Source organism: Anthonomus grandis, chromosome 13 (assembly GCF_022605725.1).
Source record: "Anthonomus grandis grandis chromosome 13, icAntGran1.3, whole genome shotgun sequence".
In the NCBI taxonomy this organism is placed as follows: Eukaryota; Metazoa; Arthropoda; class Insecta; order Coleoptera; family Curculionidae; genus Anthonomus; species Anthonomus grandis.
The window spans coordinates 11,716,773-11,736,603 of NC_065558.1; the positions used below are offsets into that span (position 1 = coordinate 11,716,773).

Consider the following 19,831-nt stretch of genomic DNA (forward strand, 5'->3'; position numbering starts at 1 on the left):
AGAACAAGCATAGCACCTACTTATATTTAAATTTCATAATGGCGAAAAAGCACTATCTTGGAAAAAATTAAATAATAAGCGAATCGCGTAATACATTTTTATACCAAATTCTTTTATGCTCTCTATGCAATTCTTATTAACTTTACACTCGTATTATTGCACGATAACTATATTTTCTTACCTGTAATACTGCAAAGGTCTTTCATTTGAAAAATAGCACTGTCGTTTCTCTATTGGTACCCCTCTCAAAGATACTGTTGCCTCACGAATGTTTGGTTCAATGCTAACTCTAGTTTCATAGCCTGGGCTTATTAGAAATCCAAAATCTGCCATCTTTGGAGTTTCTATTGGGTTAGAGAGAATCACCTGTAATTGCGAAAAACTGAGTTAGAGGAATATCGAAATTGATGCTTCTCATACCTTGAAGCCAGTACTTCTGGTAGAAGAACAGTAATAGTTGTTTATTTGGGCATCTAGTATTACTGAAAGACCTAGATGGGCTCCGGCACCTAAAAAACGTAATAAAATTAAAATTATTAATGATTTATACAAGGAAGTTGAAAAAACTATTGACAAAAGCCAAAGAAAGTAAAAGTATCGAAGGAATAATCGACATCATTTATCGTCATCATTTAGAAGAAAAAAAATCGAAGGGGATATATTTTCTGAAGAAAAATTGCTTTTTAGAAATGGTTGGAACCCTCTCTTCCCTTTTATATGGAATTCTCTAACTTTCCTAAATAACAACAGTAAGGAAACATTCGAAGTCATAAATTGGCTAGTATGAAAGATATATTTCAAAAGAAGAAAGGAAAAAATTACCCTAAAAAATCAGACAAACTTTTATTAGAAGACGTGAAAGAAAGTTAACAAGGTGAGAAACTCATAGATTACAATCTCATACTGTAAAAGCTAGAGAAAGTTGCGTGATATTCATTCAAACACTCAAATCAACATTTGGATAGCTTAGCATTGTACGAGCATCTAAATTTGATTTTAAGTCGGATGTTCAACAAGAATTCAACGAGTCCATGGACCTTTGGGTATTAACAGTAATTTTCCCATGGAATTATTAGATATATGGCTCTCGATACGGTTTTTGGATCACCTGTGTATCTACGCAAGCCTAACTGTAATAATCAAGAACCAAGAACCAATTTCAAAACACTTTGAAGAGATTGAGCTTGGGCAAGAAATTATGAAATTCGTAAATGTCAAGAGAAAATATCACCATTGAGTTACAAGACATGTGAAAATTGTTCTCTGGGTATAATCTTAAAAAAACACCTTTCAAAAGTACTGAATGGTATGCTCTACTAAGTACCTTATTTGGATGAAGTAATGACAGATGAAATCTGTGATTCTGAGAGTACTAAGGCACTGACCACAGTTTGAAAATAAATGGATTGCTCTGGTTTCAGGTAGCCTTGATTATATAAAGTCAAAGAATAACACTCTGACTTTATTTTATTGAACGTCGGACTGACAATAAAATTGACGTATGGTGTTCAAAGCATTTTATGATCAGTTTGACTTACTTTTCTGATATTTCTCACTGAATTGATTTTACCAATACATGTGGAGAAGCCAAGCTAAAAAGAAGAGATGAGACTTGGAGATGAGTTTTATCTTCTATAGACTGACATGACGCATCGAGAGAATCAGGCACAATGTTGGAGTAAGATAATAGTGTATTATTTGAAACATAAAATATTATAAACCTTCCAATTAGTAAAAAACTGACCAACATAGAATTGAGCTGGGTAAAAGAGCGTCAAAAAAACTTCTCCAAGCTTATCCTTGGACGCCTACAAAATCAAGAGAATATCAAACAAAAAAGGTAGAGACCATTGATCTAAAGCGAACTATATAAAGTCTCGTAAGTATTTATTAATTCTAACAGTAGGTTACACGTGTTTCTCTCATATTAAGAGAATCATCAGACCTTAAAAATCGACTACAAATAGTACATGCTTTACGGTCACATTATATACACACACTCATGTGAGTAATTCGAGTCTATTGGAACAGACTGATTAAATGCCAATCCTCTATTTAAATGGTTTCCACGGCATTTTATGATTAGTTCTATATACTATTCTGAGCTGATTCTAGCAATACATGTGGAGAAATACTAAGTTAAAAATAAGAAATGAGACTTGGACATGAGTTTCATCTTCTGTAGATTTACATAAGGCATCGAGGGAATTATATTATATATGGCGATCAGTAAAATCTCTATTGGATTAGACTAATCACTTGCCAACTCTCTATTTTAAAATTAAATTACACATATAAAAGATCAAGACAGGATTGATTTACCTAATGGCCTTCTGGGAATATAATCTCCATAATCAATATCTTCAAACCCCTTTTCTGCGTTCCAGTCGTAAACATTACTCGGGTACGTTTGATTTAGTATGCTAATATCCTTCCTAAAATTCAATAAAAATTTATATAACTCTTTATATTTCTTAATCTCATACATATTTCTAAAAATCTTCTCAGGAGGTAGTCGATTAAAAGAGCAGCAAAGCCCTTCATCTGTCAAGTCATTGTTAAAATGCTCTTCGCAGTTGATTTTATCACTTCCCCATTTGCAAGATTTTAAAATATCAGAGCAAGAGTTTCCAACCTAAAATGGGATATTTTTAATCCATTTTAAATTTGGACTGTCTTAATAAACTGCACCTTTACTAAAAAATCCCTTAAAGATTCCCAGCTTATATTTTCATTATTACTAAAGGTAGCGTTTCCATTACAAGCGTCATCTAACAATTTCTTCTCAACCTCTGATCTAAAAATATGCGAGTCGTGCCCAATTAAGTTATTCCAAATTTATCATATATTACCCTTCTTTAAGTATTTTTTCAGCTTCGTTTCTCTTAGCTTGGTTCATATTGCAAATTGTGATAGCGGGAAAAGGAATTGAGCCTAGTTCAGCATCAAAAGGGCTGAAGCTGATTATAACAGGACTAGACTTCCACTTGGCATAAATATTTGATATGTAATAAGCAGCGAATCCTACAGCTAAAGTAAAAGAGATAAGCCAAAAAAATCTGGAAATTGTTAGTTTAATAAATAACAATATTGGATTTTTATTGATATCGCAAACCGTTCTCCAAAAGTTAATTGAGGGTCTCCAACATATCTCAAACCATGTAAAGTAGTGTTTTCACAGTACTTCTCCAGCTGCTGTATTACACTTTTCTTCACATCTGTTGTAACTGGGGTTTCCTGCTTTCTTATGGATTTATTATTATAATAGTGACTGTAACTAAAAAGTAAAAATTTTCATATGCAAAGAGAGTATATATTACAATACTAACCTCAATTGCCCTGGGTGTTCGTTCGAAGATTCATTATCTCCTATTTTAAAAATGAGAGGTTTATTGTGTTTGACAGGATCAGAGGACCAGTTCGTGCTTTTTCTGGGTCTGATGGCGTTTTCACTGCTCCGAATCATTTTGAGAATTTTTCTTAAGAAAAAAGTGTTTTGTAAATTTAAACACACTTACAATGGCGTACAATGATATATAATGCAATTTTTTTAATGCTTACCCCCTTACAGTCCTATTGTGCAAAGAGACCCTTAAATCTAAACCTTTTTCAAACGTTTTCTTTCTAGGTGAAGCTATAATAGTCATAAGCACGTCTATAAAGTAAAAAAAAACCAAACTAAAGATTGAATACTAAAAAAAGAACTGGCTTCTAAAATAAAAAAAATTACATAACATAGGTAAATGTATTATTTAATTCCACTAATGTCATATGCGTGACTCTGCTATAAACTTGTATAAATAATCTGATAGCTCAATATCTGGACGTTCTTATCTGCCGAAGGTGATAATTTATGGACATTAAAGAGAAAAAAGAAATTTACTTTAAATTATTGTAAAAGATGGGACCGTTTTATTTTTTAATTTATGTCATTGCTCAATATGAGATTGTAAAATATCATGTTCTCAATAATAGGCATCTCCACGTACTGATATGATACAACATATTTTATAAAGCTTAACCTTATTGAACAAACATTTTTGTTTCGTAAAATTAATTAAATATGTTTTGTAAGGTAATTGTACATACATTTTTTTGCGGTATTCAGTGATATAGGTTTTGATCTATTTTACTATTCTATTCCAAGATTAAATGTATTAATTTATTTATTACTTTCCAAATTTTATATTTCCCAGAAATAACATAATTATATTTTTCATAAAAATTAAAAAAATAACGTAATATGAACAATGCGTTCATGTGTACTGATAGGATTACAATAAATATTTTATTGCAAATTTTATATATATTTTCTTGCTTTATACTATTAATTATTATACTATTAAGTCCTTTATACTACTTATCAACATTTGAAAGTCCAAAATAGTAATAATAAAATATATACTTTTGTATTTTAAAATAAATAATAATCACCTAAAAATAATTGTTAAGTTGATCTCTTGACATCGTTGCAATATTTTTCATTGCATAAACTTATTGCACAAGATTAACATAAGATGTATTCTTTAACTATATTTTTTATATTTTATTTAATTTTCCCAATAAATTCATTCTTTATAATCTACCAACAATTTTAAAATGCATAAGCTTACTGTACACGACAAACATTTGTTTTTTTTTAATTTTCTGATTTAATTATTTAATTAATTTTTTCTAAAACTTATTAGGTTAATTACTCTCACAACTTTAAGAATAATGTAATCTTTTTAATATATTTATCAACAAAAATTAAAATCAATTTAAGGTTTGGGAAAACTATTCAAATTTGGTATGATATTCATTTTTCTTATTTTTTCACAGAAAACCATGAGAGATGTTAATAAAATAATGAACGAAGTTGGAACTTCGTTTCCTGAAATAATTTTCCATCTGAGACCTATAAGTTTTGTCTTGTTAAATACCATTGCAGGAAAAATAACATTCTGAGACGATTTACATGATATGATATATAATAAATGAAATGCAGCAAAAATGTCAATTATAGAAAAGGCTCCTATTTGGAAATTATAAAATGGTAGGCAAAGCCATACAAGTTTCTATTTAACGACTATTTAGAAGATGACAAAATACTAAGTAAGGTCCCAAATAAATTTTAGCAGAAAATTAAAAAAAAATACAAATAAATCAAATATTTTTATTATTTTCAGAGATAATAACAGCAGTCAGGAAATTATTTTAATGAAATACGATAGAAGTTCCCTAATAAATACATTTAAAAGGTATTGAAAAGAATATTTTAATAAGACTCAAAAATTGTAAATAATAACAATAATTACGTTGGTCATCTGTAGTGAGCAAAATCAACTTAAGAACAATAAGCTTGAATACAAGGGAATCACAAAAATTAAATGTATTATGAAAAGCATATAGTTATTGAAAAATTTTATAAATACCAAAAACTATTTACATTATAGTATATATACAGGATGTAGATGTAAAATAAAGATCAAAATTATTAATGAATCTTATAGAAATGATACGTTTGCTTTTTATTTATTTTTGCTTCTTGTTTTTCTTATATTATATTAAGGCACTTATAGTTTGAAGCATGCTTATATTTGAACCATCCATATTGTAAAGATATTGTAAACACAAAATCGTCATTCCGGAATGACACAAGTGATACACTGCACGACATCTCGAAAGTTAAAAGGGAATCATCCGGAACCATATACCATCTTTCGAGTATATAAGGAGCCGATGAGTTTAGTGAAGTAAAGTTCGGAATATTATCGCGAAACTTAAATAGTTATAAATAAATATCTTTAGTAGTCGTGAGTGATTGTGTCTTCGTAGTGAAGTGTGTAAATAAATTAGTGGACTATCATTGATTGTTTTAATCTACACCTAAATTAAAACTTCGTTTCCTGAAATGATTTTAAGGAAATAATGCAGCAAAAAATATTTTCCTCATTTTTAGATATGATTATTCTACTCAGATACAATACTAAATATATACGATCACATCCAATAAAGTTATGCCCAAGTTATATTAAAATATCTACTAAAAATAATAATGTGTGTTGATAAAATAATAATGAATATGAAAATAGTAAAAAAAACTATATGAATTGGTTGCCAAAAGAAATATATATTCATTAAAATTGTAATTTATTTTTAAGAATTTGTGTGAAATGACTTTTCTTTAACAACTGATCAACTTTCGAGTCACTTAGACCTGGATTCTGGAATAAATAGACTTGAAATATAGCGCAATTTTACAATCAAAGTAATATTTGACTTAATATGATTCAGTAAAGTGAATTTTATTGTTGATTCTTACCATTTTTTTTTCGCAATAGAAAATATTCATAGAAATTGTCGAAAACTTCTTCTAAGCCAAAAATTATATTATTAAATAGTGCAAGCACTATTATCCCTAATGTTCATTTATAGCCAAGATATTTTAAGGATTTACACAGTTTGAGTGAGCTATTGATTAAAATTGTTGGCATTTTCAGGATTTCGGTGCAATTCCACTTAAACCAAGTTCCTGGCCTAAACAAACTTAAATCTTAGTTAAATATTCCAATCCAAACTTTATCAGACCTCGGAGTGCTTTAGTAAGATTTATTTTAAGAACTGACATCATATTTCATGCTCATATTTATTACAAACAGTTCAAGTAAATTTGTAACTTTTAATAAGGCATATTTATTAGGATCTTTGGTCCATTTTTCAGTTATCTCTTTGATCTTCAAAAAATCCTTTTTTAAGTCACTTAAATCAGACTCATGACAGAGTGAAAATGTACCTACGTTCACATTGTACATACGTACAGATATATCCTGTATATGCAAGATTCTTTTCCATAAAATATTGAAAAGTTTTAGTAAACGTCACATGCAATAATAGAAAGTTTTATAAATATGAACAATAAAATAATGATTTTCTCATTATACATTTTCGTAAGTAAAAAGTTCATAAAATTTGGTGCATGCAATTTTCCGGATCTGAATACTTAGTCAAAAAATTACTACTAACCTTAAAAAGTTCAGTGTATCAAATTTAAAAAAAAAATTAACCGATATTATAAGAAAATAGAAACGAACAAATTTTCATGAAAATGAAACCTTAGCTATTTTTTATAGTTTATTATCACTTACATTGTTAAATGACTAAAAGAGTATCATATTCATAAAAGTTATGCTTAAATAATATAAAAATCGGTAATTAAAATAGATATTAGGAATTTTTATATTTACATTTAGGTTGAAAAAAAATGAAGATACTGAAAACGGATTTCATGTAATATATATGTATACAATATGTAAATGTAAACGTATTACAAAGTTTTAAGGTTGAAGATTTATTTTAATAAATCCTGAATTAATGAAATTTAAATTCTCAGTGAGAATTTCATGAACAAAAGATATCAATAACATGATAGTTCTGAGAACAATGGAGAAGGAAGTCGAGAGTGTGTACAAGTGAAAAAGATAAAAACGAAGCAATATATCGGCCTTATTACCAGGTCCAAGGTATGAGGTCCAAGGTATGAAATTTGAGAAAACATTGTGAAAAAAAGATTTATTGAAGAATGGTTTTACGTCAGATCATTTAATCAAAATAGCAATGATAATAGCCAACATATAAAAAGAAGAAGGGATATGAAAAAAGGTAAAACAAGATGTAATAGTTTGACATACACATACATGTAATTTTTCTCAGATATAACTTTCCTAAAAAATTACAATGGAGATTTATCACTCTTGATGAAAAATTTCACCAAACTCAAACTTTTTAAGTACCAATTTTTAATTAATTATGAAAATAGCCCTTGTATAATAAGATTTCTTTTTCACCCTATACAAGATGATTTAAAAAAATATGCTTACCACTACGAATGATATATTTTTTCTTTATATTTAAACAAGCCCACTTCAATCAGATATCAAAGAGAAAACTACGTGGAACACACTTAAATGCGCCTCGTTGGTGTCACCCGGAGTGCAAACTTATATTTATCAAAAGACACTAATCACACTAAAACCACACTAATTACACATATGCCGACACGAAGGTCTGGTACGTTACCTATTTTTTCCTAGATTGATGGCATCCTTGTTGATGTAATTTGTAATTTTATTTTTACGTAATTTGTATGTGTTTTTATTAGGGGGTCTAGTTGATTATTTGTGAAGCGTAGGGCGGTTATTTCGTTATTAAACGGTTTGTTTTGAAAATTATGCGGTGATTGTAGAGTCGTTTTATTTTTGTTTGCCGTTTGGTAATTGGGGGATATATATTCGTTTTAATATACTCGTACTCGTGTTATTTTTATTGATCTGTTTTTGTTGTTTGTCTTTCTAATTTAAAATGTACGCGGTTGATAAAAAAAATCGCTGCACCAATTTGAAGAGTACAATCGTTGGAAGATATAAAACACAATTTTCATGTTAACATTAAGGTTATAGGTTGATTATAACTTAATTATTTTTTCATTTAATTAAAAAAAAAATTTAGTAATTAAATTGCACACCCTGCACATTTTTAATTTTTTTATAGATTAAAGAAAAATAAATGTAAAAGAAACGTTTATAAGAACATTGACGAAAGTTTTTTTAATGTTATTCTTAAGGCATTCTATTACCAGACTAGACATTTCCTTTTTTCTCGAAGAGTAAAAAACAGTATTAAATTGTAGTTTTGAGAGTTTAAACATATTTTCTAAAAAATATTTATGGTTTATTGAGATGTAATGAAAAGGTGAGCAATAATAGTAATTTTTAATAAATATCGGCAAAAACTCCCTAATTCAATTTTGTGTCATTTTTATTCATTTAAAAATACTCGTAAATCTAGGTTGTTTATCTGTGGAAAATTTATGGGTAAATAGTGTCGCATGTGACTGGTATTTAAAATTATGAAACAAATACACATTTTTCAAGCTTCTTGGTTTATTTTAATGGTATTTTTGAAAACCAGAAAAATAAATAAAATTTAGCATTAAATAAAGGTTACTCCACCTGTAGGAAAAATATAAAGGTAAATGTAAGGATCGATCAAAAGTATATATTGATTATTTACATGCAGAAAACTTGGTTAAAATAGAAAAAAATTAATGAATTATTTTCAGTTCATGACTTGTTGTAAATGTTAAAATTGTCGATTATTCAACAATTAAAATCTAAAATATAATTGAGTTTAATGTGTAAAAATAAACGTGTGTTAATTATTGGCTTATTAAAAAACTATATTTTGATTTTTTTTCAGAATATACATAATATGAGTAAATAATTTGCTTAAAAAAAGCTTATGTGTAATAGTGAGAGCTATATTAAAAAAAATATATTTATATTTTTATTTTTTTTTTAACTGAATAGGGGCTCATTCTTGACAAATATTTTCATTAAAGTAAAGTCAAATTTCCTAACTTTTATTGTCTTTATTTTGAAGATTTTGATAGATCTGAAGATTCTTCAAGATACTTCATAACTAAACACAATAAATATAAGGATCAACCATAGGATGCTGAGAGCGAATGTGAGAATTAACACACAAAGAAAAAAAAGAATACTGATAAGATCTGGCAACAAGAAAATAAAAAGACAAAGAATAAGAGTGGTGGAGAATATGCAAGAACATAATATGCACATGGAAAAATATCTAGACATAAATATTATAAACACAAAAATTCTACTAAAAGTAACTCAGATTATTATCTGAGTTATTAACAAAATTTTTTTATTAACAAAGCGAACAAAAAAGAAATGAACCACAAACTAAGTCAAGAAACCCAACAACTAATTAAACAACTCACGACGTTATTAAGAGATCAAATAAATAACAAATATACTATATCACAAACGAATAAAGCAATAGGGAAAGGGGTTATCCAATAGGGGTCTTTTTATGATAAAAGAAGAATTTAACGGGGATTTAATGTAACTATTACGTGTGAATAATTAATTTGTTTTTTAACTTTATGGTTATTTGCCCGATTTGAATGAAATTTGATACTTGGGGTTTACTTAGGGTATAATTATAAATTTTTTCTAAATTTTTAAAATCTTGTGTAGAAGTATTTATGTCAAGTGGAGTCATATTATGTATTTAAGTATACTTAGAGCTTCACTCTAACAACTCATTGAGCCCCAGATGGCACCATTAAAAAATTTTTAAAAGTAGCAAAAAAAAAGTATAGAAATATAAAAATGAACAATTCTCACTCTGTATAAATGATTACGTTAAGATTGATTTTATTCGAAATAAGTGTATTTTTATTTAATTTAAATGATTTTTTTAAATTTTTGCGCTATAAAAATTTTAAATAGTTTTTTAATATTTCTCATTAAAAAAAACATTTTTTTAAAATAAATTCTAATAAAAATTGTAATTCTCGATGAGGTACACATTTTCTGTGGGTCATTATTTCCAACAAAGAAACCGTTAAATCGAGTATCACAAATTTCTTAAACTTTTTAAATTGAAAACTTACCTATTTTTACTTACCGTGTCTAAAGTGTAATTTTTGCAAGTATTTATTTTATTCAAAAGTAGTGCTTAAAATATTACTTATCGACACAAAAGGTGTGATAGCACAGTTTTTTTATTTTGTTATATCGGCAGAAGCGTAAACCAAATTGTGATCATAATAAGGTGGGTTTATCTTCGTTGTATTTTCTTTATAAGCTTTTGAATTAAAGCTTTTACAAGACTTATAATTGGTAGATACTTGGGTCTTTATTTTATGCAGTAGTTTTTATAGTAAGTATTGTGTGGCCTTTAATTTTTATGGGTGTGTTTTAAGGGTAATTTGGTCACTGGCGCCTCTGAGGGGAGTTTATTTTATTAACTTCCTTTATTTTAAAGAACTTGCACGACTACTCTCCGCGCGATAGGCTAGCACAGCACTCTTGTCGTGTCCACCCTTTTATATTGCATTTTATGTTGACCTATGGTAAAAAAATATGGGTGGTAACTATGGCATCAAAATTCATTTTTTTAAATAAAATACCTTGTATATTATGGCGTTTTACAATTTTATTGTCCATTTTGATTCAATGCGTCCTTGCAATGAAAATCTTTGTTACAGGGAGTCTTAAGTAGAAATTATGACGTCAACATTAATTGCTTATGTGATTTAATAGAAAGTAAGTAGACCATAATATTTTCGAGCAGTTTTTGATTCAACTTTTTCTAACAGATGGATTGGACGAAGAGGAACGATTGAGTAGCCACCAAGATCACTGGAGATAACCCTATTAGATTTTTCCTTATGTTGATGATTTAAAGCAAAGAATTCCACACGAAATTAGGCTAATAGATCCGCAAGTTATTGAAAATGTGCAATTAAAAGTTATTTACCCACTTCAAAAGTAATGGACAATAAATTAAACATCAGTTGCTATAAATATTGGATACTTTTTTAATGTCGTATGTCTATTACGTCCATTATGTCCATTAGTCTATTACGCCAAATTTGACAAATCGCTGGCCTTAGGCATATGGTAAGCTATACAAAAAGTATTCAGAATATATTGTAGAATTGTAAAATGTCATGATATACAGGGTGTTCCATTTAAAAAAAATTAATTTTGACGCCATAGTTTCTGCTTGAAGTGCCCTGTATAGAAAATTTTTATTGCAAAAAACGCGCAAGTGACAACGATAATTCGTTTCGATGTGTTCGAAAAATAAAAAAATAAAAGAACACCTGAATTTTAAATGAATAAAAATTTGTTCCCGTGAATGCACTGTATAGAATCCTCTGCTTATAAAATTTTACAGCTTCTGATAAAACAATAAGAAAAATTGGCATTACCTTATGAAAATGTTGTAATGATTTTCAAAAAACTGTTTAACCAGTCATTCAATCAATTAATCATCAGAATGGCCACATATGCTATAAAAAAAGGAAAACCGACGCTAGACGAGCCCATATCAATTTTTCAAGATCAAGAAAATGATAAAAAGCAATAAATTCATCTTAGAGTCGCGTTATAAAAATAATACTTTATAAAATAACAAAAGGGCCCATTGTGAGGGCCCTAAATATAAAACCACCCTTCTCTCGCCAGGGGTCGCCGCGGGATGCAGTGACACAACATCTGCCGCTCCGTATATAAGTCCGCAAATTAATGTAATTTTTTCTTTTTTTTTTTGAAACGTAATAATAAAAAATCATGGAATTAATTTGTCATGGCAAAGACAGCCGGGCACAACAGAAGGTTTCTTTTTTTTTATTGCTTTTTTATTATGGGGCCGCGCGCCCGCTTTTTGAAGATGGTGTCCCACCGCGAAAGTAATTTTTAGGTTTGTGAGCGTTGTCTTAGAAAACAAGGGGTATTTTATTAGAATTGTGTTTAATTGTGTTTTTATACTATAAACCGTATCAGTATAATTTGTATCAAAGATAGCACTGACAACACAACTGACTGAAGATGTTGCACGCCAACACTGTAAGAGCGCGCTTCAATATCGTATCCAGTTAGCAAGTCATCCACAATTCCAACCTAAACCTGCAACGAGAACCGATGTGGAAAACGAGTGGTTGTGTGTTTTTTCAGCCCACTTATGGTTATTATGAAAGTTCTTTGGTGAAAAGGAACTGTGTTAGTAGAACGTAGTTCACTTTGTTCGCACCATACTAAACCTCACAATAGATAATAAATATGTAGTACCAAACCATCGCATTACAAATTTTAACAATCACTTATTGAACAATCAAGTTATTGTTTAATACCGATACTAATTAATGGAACCATGCTAGATTTTTATAATGTAAAATCGACTTATTCATAGTTTACTAGGCTTAAGGATAAGATTCCATTAGATAAGCAATTGGGTGTTCCATGTTCTTGCGAGAAATTGTATACGAACAAACTAGCCAGTATTTAGGTTTAAGAGCTAACAACATGCAACAAAAAGAAATAAAACAGTCTTAGCTTGCCACCACTTTGACGCTGGACATGATTTTATATAATATTATAATATTATTAATTATTATAATAATGTCGGTATTTTGGATCTAGCTAAAATCTAGAAGCTAACAACACTAAAAGAAATATTAGCGAAATAATTCATATCTATTTATGTGAGAACGGATACCTTGGGCTTAAGTCATATATACAGCAACCTTTTAAATAAATATAATTCATTTAAATAACTAAGGCTTATGCAAGGTATTTCAATTTAATTATTATACATTGTACTAATTTACTTTTTAATCCTAATTGATCTAATAATTAAATTTGAAAAAAATAAATCGGGTTATAGACCTACGGAATCCATAGTTTTTACGTTTTTTTACTTATTTTTGCTTTACGTTATTTTTTTTGACCATCGCGTACATATAGGTATTCCCTTTTATCCGACACCAAGCAAGTGCGAGTGCATTTTGTTGAGCGAGTGCGTTTTGTTAAATTATTGTAATTCATTGATCAGTGTCTGTTTGTGTGAAATAAATGTTATTCAAGTAAGAAAATCATTAATGGATCTCACGTGTCTTTTCGTTTTTTTACGTGTTTTTGAATAACTACTGATTGTTAAGGTAATTAATTAGTTTGCACTTTTTAACCATTAAATTTTCTCATCTATTTAAGAAGGAACTAATGAAATGAACTAGCTAATAGTTTTTTTTGTTTTGTTTTTTGTTTATGAACTCTATGTCTTTATTATTAAGTTGTAAAATAATAAATAAACAAATTTTCTTACAGTCTGGTATTGTCTCCAAGTAAAATAAGTTGGGTTTTCCCAAACAGTGTTATGTATTTACTACAATGAAGTTATAATAAATAGTAAGTTCTATTACATTACTACAGAGTTTTAATAAAAATAAACCATAAAATATTCTAAACTTTTCCTGTTATAATTATAGTCCTATGGGCATGAGGTATTACCAATTAATAATAATTACTAGTTTAGAACCTCGGAAAATTTATGAACCTTTTACGCAGAGAATAAGTACGAAGTATTCACGTACTATGGATTATTATAATAAGGTAAACCGTAGACAACAGGACTATTTACATAACTGAGAATATATTATTCTTAATCAGTTTACCTTGAATGAATCTACACTTGAATTAAACAATCAAACTTTTATCAAATTAAAAGGTTTTCTCTAAAATTCTAAATTAATATATTATACTGGTAGACAGTAGTTTGAAATGTTTGTTTTTAGACAAAATGTGAAGGCAACAACAAATATAACTATAATAGAATTAGAACGGACTTGCCACTATTATTCCTCGTTGCGTCATATATCTCTCGACACAATTGGTTATTGATAGTGAGGTCTTGAAGAATCTTGAAGATCATATGGAGGTTGAAGTATTGGTAGCAGCCTTCTATCCCAGGTTTTTATAGTCCAGCCTTAGTAATCAACTAAGGAGGATAGGAAGTTAGCAGAGGCACTAAGGGAAATCTGCTGAACTTTAGAGAGCATCTAGAGATCTTAAAGAGATCATGAACAGAACACGAAGAGATCATAAAGAGATGATATATATATGAATAACTTACCCCTAAAAATTAGTTTTTTTGACTAAAATCTAATTTTGTGGCAAAATTAGATTTTATCAGCATGGGCATATATGGCAATATGTATCTAATTTTTTGGCGAGTGTTTGTGTAAAAATCGTCATAAAAAACTCGTAGAATACTGGTAATAAACCCATTGGTCCATTATTCAACAGCTTTGTTATTTGTTTTCCTTCATTCAGTTTTGTCCTTAATTATTTTAATTGTTAATTGCTTCTCTTGTGTTCTTCTAGCATTTCTTTCATTCTAAGATTTTTATATTTTCTGTTATCTGCTCATGAGAATAGATTTCAGATTTAATGATCAAATGTTAAATTAAATTCCTAACATTACATTACGCATTACTAAGAAAGTATAATTGTACGAAAAATTATTAAAGAAAGTCAACGATTTATTCTATAAAATTGTACTAAAATAATTTATGTATGTACAAAGGCATGCATTACTAAGAAAGCTTTAAGGCAACTTAGTTTAATTGTATCAACAATGGTACAACAAGATTAATTATAAAGTCTAGGATTGATAAAATTGTACTAAAAAGAACTTATGCATCGTTATAGGTTACGCATCATAAAAAATAAGTATTTACGAAAACTCAGTTTAATTGTACCAATAATGGTATTTACCATATCTACGATATAAGTTTAATTGTACCAAAAATTATTGAAGAAAGGCAATGATTTATTCTATAAAATTGTACTAAAATAATGTATGTATGGCCAAAGGGTACGTATTACTAAGAAAGCTCTAAGGTAACTCAGTTTAGTTGTATCAACAATGGTACAACAAAATTAATTATAGAGTTTAGGATTGATGTATTAAAATAATTTATGTATGGCCAGAATACAATAATAAAATTAGAAACTAAGGTTAATGAAATTTTCCTGTAAAGGATTTAGGCGTAGCTGGAGGACACGTATTAAATTTAAGAACCAATTTCATTTAATTGTATAAAATTCTATATAATTTATATGTACATTTACAAATAAAATGCAAGTCTATAATGGCAAAAAATAGTGAGCAATAGCAAGCCAAAATTAAATAAAAACCTAGTTGCATCTGTGTTTAACAAAGCATAACAATTCAAAAAATTGGAGCAAAAAAAAATACAAATCCTTACAACGAAACGCCTTCCAAGACACTATTAATAAATCACCGAAAATCGTTTTATAACGTTTATAAAACCTATTGAAAATCGAACAAATTCATTAACTTTCGACCATGACAGAATGACCGTATCATAAAACGCTATTAGCCATATTCAAGAAGTCAACGTTCGTCATAAATTCTAAAAATGACCACCCATGAAATTGAAAAAAGGTCTGTGTGGTATAAACAACCCTGGTTGAGAAGTGTCAACCCCGAGCCTCAACAATAGATACAGATATATTGGCAATAAACTTATTGTGTAAAAAGTTTAAAATCGTTTTTAGGGTCTATTCAATGTTCTGAATAAAAGTCAAATGGATGCAATTTTTCTCGGAACTAGTTTTGGAAACTGGAGCTTTCTCCTTGAGATGTCCTAATTTGTGACAAGTCATTTGTTGGTTTTTATATGTCTAGTACATTTTTAATTATTAAAGTGCAATATTGAAAGTTCTTCTCTGTTGTATGGAATATACAAATAGGTATTATATTATTTAAAGTTCTGTTAACTTATCAGTTGAGAACATAAATGACTTTCTTTTGACTTTTTCTGAAGAAATTTTAGAATACTCTTCTTTATTTTGAAACAATATATTAATAAATAGTTGTTGAGTTAGAATTTTAATTACTTCTCGTAAATATTAAAAATTTGTTTCCAACGAGTAATAATAATAATATGATAAATAATTAATAGAGTATTTGTGAATATGCTAAGAAGCTTTAAACAAGATTTGAGATATCCTAACTAGATGTGGTATTTTTTATACTTGAAGTTCAAAGTTTTAAGTTTTTAAGGTTTGTACTTGTAATTTTACTTATATAAAAACTTGTATTAGAAATAACTGCAAATATGTTTAATACTTTTCAATATAGAACCAGTATTGGCTCCCGTAGTTCAGATTCCCTAAGATGTTAAAAATTTTTTTGAGTAAATTTAAAACTTTTTAAACAATTATTTAAATAGAGTTCAGAATTGACTTGATTGGAGTGATTTTTTATTTAGTATTACTTTCGGTCACTATTTTTTTTTCTAAGAATATTTTACAAATATAGTCACTCTGGTTGTAAAAAAAATAAAGAAATTTGGCATTTTTTGACTAATTTGATAGAAACGTTTTTTTTTGACGTACATTGGATCCCTAACTCCATACAATTTACTCGAATTTCTAATGATATTTTCTTTTATAATTTTAGAGTTTTAAAAGTTCAGTGTACTTTATATTGTATCTTTTATTTTAGACAAATGTACATTTCCAATGACAAGTCGAGAGTGCATAATTAAAAAAGAAATGATCATCATATTTAATTAAGTTATGCACAAAAAAATGTTAAAAGTAGTTGTTGGTATAATTAATAGCTTTTAATAATAAAAATATCTGATAAACAAAATAAAGAATCCCTAAAGATTTTGGGTTAGAATTGCGGAGTTTGCAATAAATAAACAACGTTTAAAAATTTTTGGGGTATTAGACAAATTTAAATCCAAAAAAATTTTTTTTAAGCTAATAAAATAAATCAAATTTCCAAAACTGGAAGAAAAAATCAGAAGCCAAAATTTCAGCAGAAATTAGAAATATATATTTTTTTATTTGATTCATTGATTCTTATAAATTAAATAAAAATCAAATAATAAAAGAACTTTCTCAAAAAAAATGTTTCTTTTTAATTTTGAATTATTAAAACTCAAAATGAATAAAAAATAACGAAATACAAATAATAAAATAAATCTCCTTTAACCTAACTTTTAAATTAAAATCGTTGATATAATAAGTCAAATACTAATCAATTAAAGGAACTTAAGTTTGATATATGTATATTTTTCCTTTCTAAATAAATTCCAAACCCAAATTTAATTTTACAAAGAGAATTAGAATTATTTGAAAATAAAAATATTGGGGTCCTACAAAACGAACAAAATTTCAAAAAAAAGTATTTTTTTTTAATGATCTTTAATAAGTAAAAATCAAATACAAGTAACTAAAGGAATAATAAATCTTTTACAATTTATCAAATTCTGTACAATTTTAAAAATGAAGGTTTAAGTAAAATATTTATGCAAGAATATGAAAATTTAATTTAAAAATGGTTACATCAATTTTAATATTATTTATAAAAAAATATAATAACTCTTAGGACTTGAAAATGGGAAAAAATTACCTCCAAAAAATTTAGGAAATAATTTGAAAAAAAAAAGTTGACATATATTGAATTTGTTTTTGTTTTAATGTTATTTTTGTATAATAGTTTCCATTTTATTTATTGTTATATAATAACCTTAACCTAATTGTTTTTTATTCTTAAACCCAAATTAACTTTCACAAAGAAACCACATATTTATAATAAAATTAATTAAAGTAAAGAAAAATTTAAAAATATTAGAAAATGCAGGCCTTCTAAATTAACGTTAAATTTTCTTTTAGCAAGAAAGTTTTTGGCATTAAACCTTTTTTTGGCAAATTTTACGAGCATCATTTTTTAATAAAATTTTTTTTTCGACCAATATTTTTGAGTTATTTGAATATAAGCAATTAAATTGTTTATAATCTTATTATTTTTCTTTACTCAAAAAACACTTAAATTACGAAAGAAAATTAGACTTTAGGTTTATTTAGTATAACCAAGTTAAAATTTATTTTATAAAACAAACAACAATATCATTACAATCGTCAAAAAAACATGCATAAAAATATGATACTAAAATGTCTCTTATGCGAAGAACATTACAATTTAGAAACTCCTCAACAGTATAAAATGCTATTTTTCTATTAAAAAGTTTTCAACAAACAATTTTCTTAAAATTATTTAATAGCACATTTTTTATGTTCAGTGGCATTTTATTGAAGAAAAAAGGTGCAAAATTTAGAACAGCATTTCCGGATCGTCTCAATTTCAAAAAGGCAACTCTGAGATTACAGATAGCAGCTTTCCTCTATAAGCTCATTACCCTTGCTGCATGTGGAAAATGCTTCCACACAAACAGGCCATAAGAGGCCACAGAATGAACAAGTGAGTAAGTAAGTAGTCAGAGAGTGCAGTGACTTTTAAAGGCTAACTTTGAATTAAGGATGACTCCTTAAAATTTCGCCTTGGAAGAGTAAGTGTTATCCTCTGTGTTTCATGATCGTAGAAAAAAATGAAATTCTCAGTTTTTGCTCAGTTGAAATTCAGTTGATTCACAAGAAACCAGTTTCCTACAACATTAATATAATTTCCCACTATTTCTCTCAAGCTATTGTGGTTATGGCAATTTACAAGAAAGCTGTTAATCATCTGTGTAGAGAGTAAGTATTGAATTTTGGACTGACGGTGTTAAATCATTCACGAAACAGCAAGGGGCCTAATATGGAGCCTTGGGGTACACCCTTTCTCCAGGCAATCTTCTGTTTCAATATGTAGACTGACGCCTACATAGTCTACTAGATAGAGCTGTTGATCAAATTACAGCTTGACTAAGGAACTCAATAATTGATCAAATATTATCAATATTTAGGCAGGACATTCAGGATCATAGGAATGCCTTTTTTAATATTACAAATTTTTCTTGGAGTATCTTAAGAATACCTTTAGACTTGAGAGTCTAATGAGATATTCTTAGGAGACCAACACTGCATTATTGTTGACAAAAAAAACACCATTAAGACCTCTTGACTTTTGCCATCAGAAGTCAAAAGTTCAACCCTTAATAAACTGTACTTGGGCTCTCACCGACCGACCACTCTTTTCTTCCTCTACCACACACAGAGCCATTGATAAGAACCGATTTAACCGGTGATCAGCTCTAAACAAAACCGTGAACCGCCAATTATCTAACAACTGCGTCGCTAAACAGTGCATATGCCCGTACCGCACACAAGGGGCTGGCATGTGGGCCTTTTTAGGCCCGTGCCCCCCGAGTACGTACCTTTTTTAGTTCCGGGGGCCCCCCACGCGGGCCCCCCATACAGATCCGGACGGCTGGTCCCGCTCCGTTTTGTTTAAAGTCGAATTTTCGAACGGGCCCCGTGTTGACAAACGGACCTCATGTCGGTGCTCGCTTTTAGTTTGGGACTCTGCGGGATTATTTGCTGTGAAATTGCTCGCAAACGAGTGAAGTACAGGCGCAGAGTGCGTCGTGCTCTGGGTTAAGATGAGACAAGTGAGGTCGGAATTTAGAGCATGCGAAATACAAGATACAAGTGTT

The 19,831-nt window shown here is 28.6% G+C and overlaps 1 protein-coding gene across 1 annotated transcript in view; it reads right to left on the bottom strand.

Annotated features, from left to right (window-relative positions):
* LOC126744026 (pickpocket protein 28-like) overlaps nt 1-3,656 on the bottom strand; it is a 28,043-nt gene extending 24,387 nt beyond the window's left edge. Inside the window, exons 1-9 of the mRNA XM_050451337.1 lie at nt 3,562-3,656; nt 3,330-3,479; nt 3,116-3,277; nt 2,853-3,059; nt 2,692-2,797; nt 2,487-2,635; nt 2,323-2,435; nt 421-509; nt 182-366 (exon numbers count right to left, since the gene is read on the bottom strand). Of these exons, the coding sequence (XP_050307294.1) occupies nt 182-366; nt 421-509; nt 2,323-2,435; nt 2,487-2,635; nt 2,692-2,797; nt 2,853-3,059; nt 3,116-3,277; nt 3,330-3,479; nt 3,562-3,647 (1,247 nt within the window). The 5' untranslated portion in view covers nt 3,648-3,656. The remainder of the gene's footprint in view (nt 1-181; nt 367-420; nt 510-2,322; nt 2,436-2,486; nt 2,636-2,691; nt 2,798-2,852; nt 3,060-3,115; nt 3,278-3,329; nt 3,480-3,561) is intronic.
* Nucleotides 3,657-19,831: the final 16,175 nt, after the last annotated feature.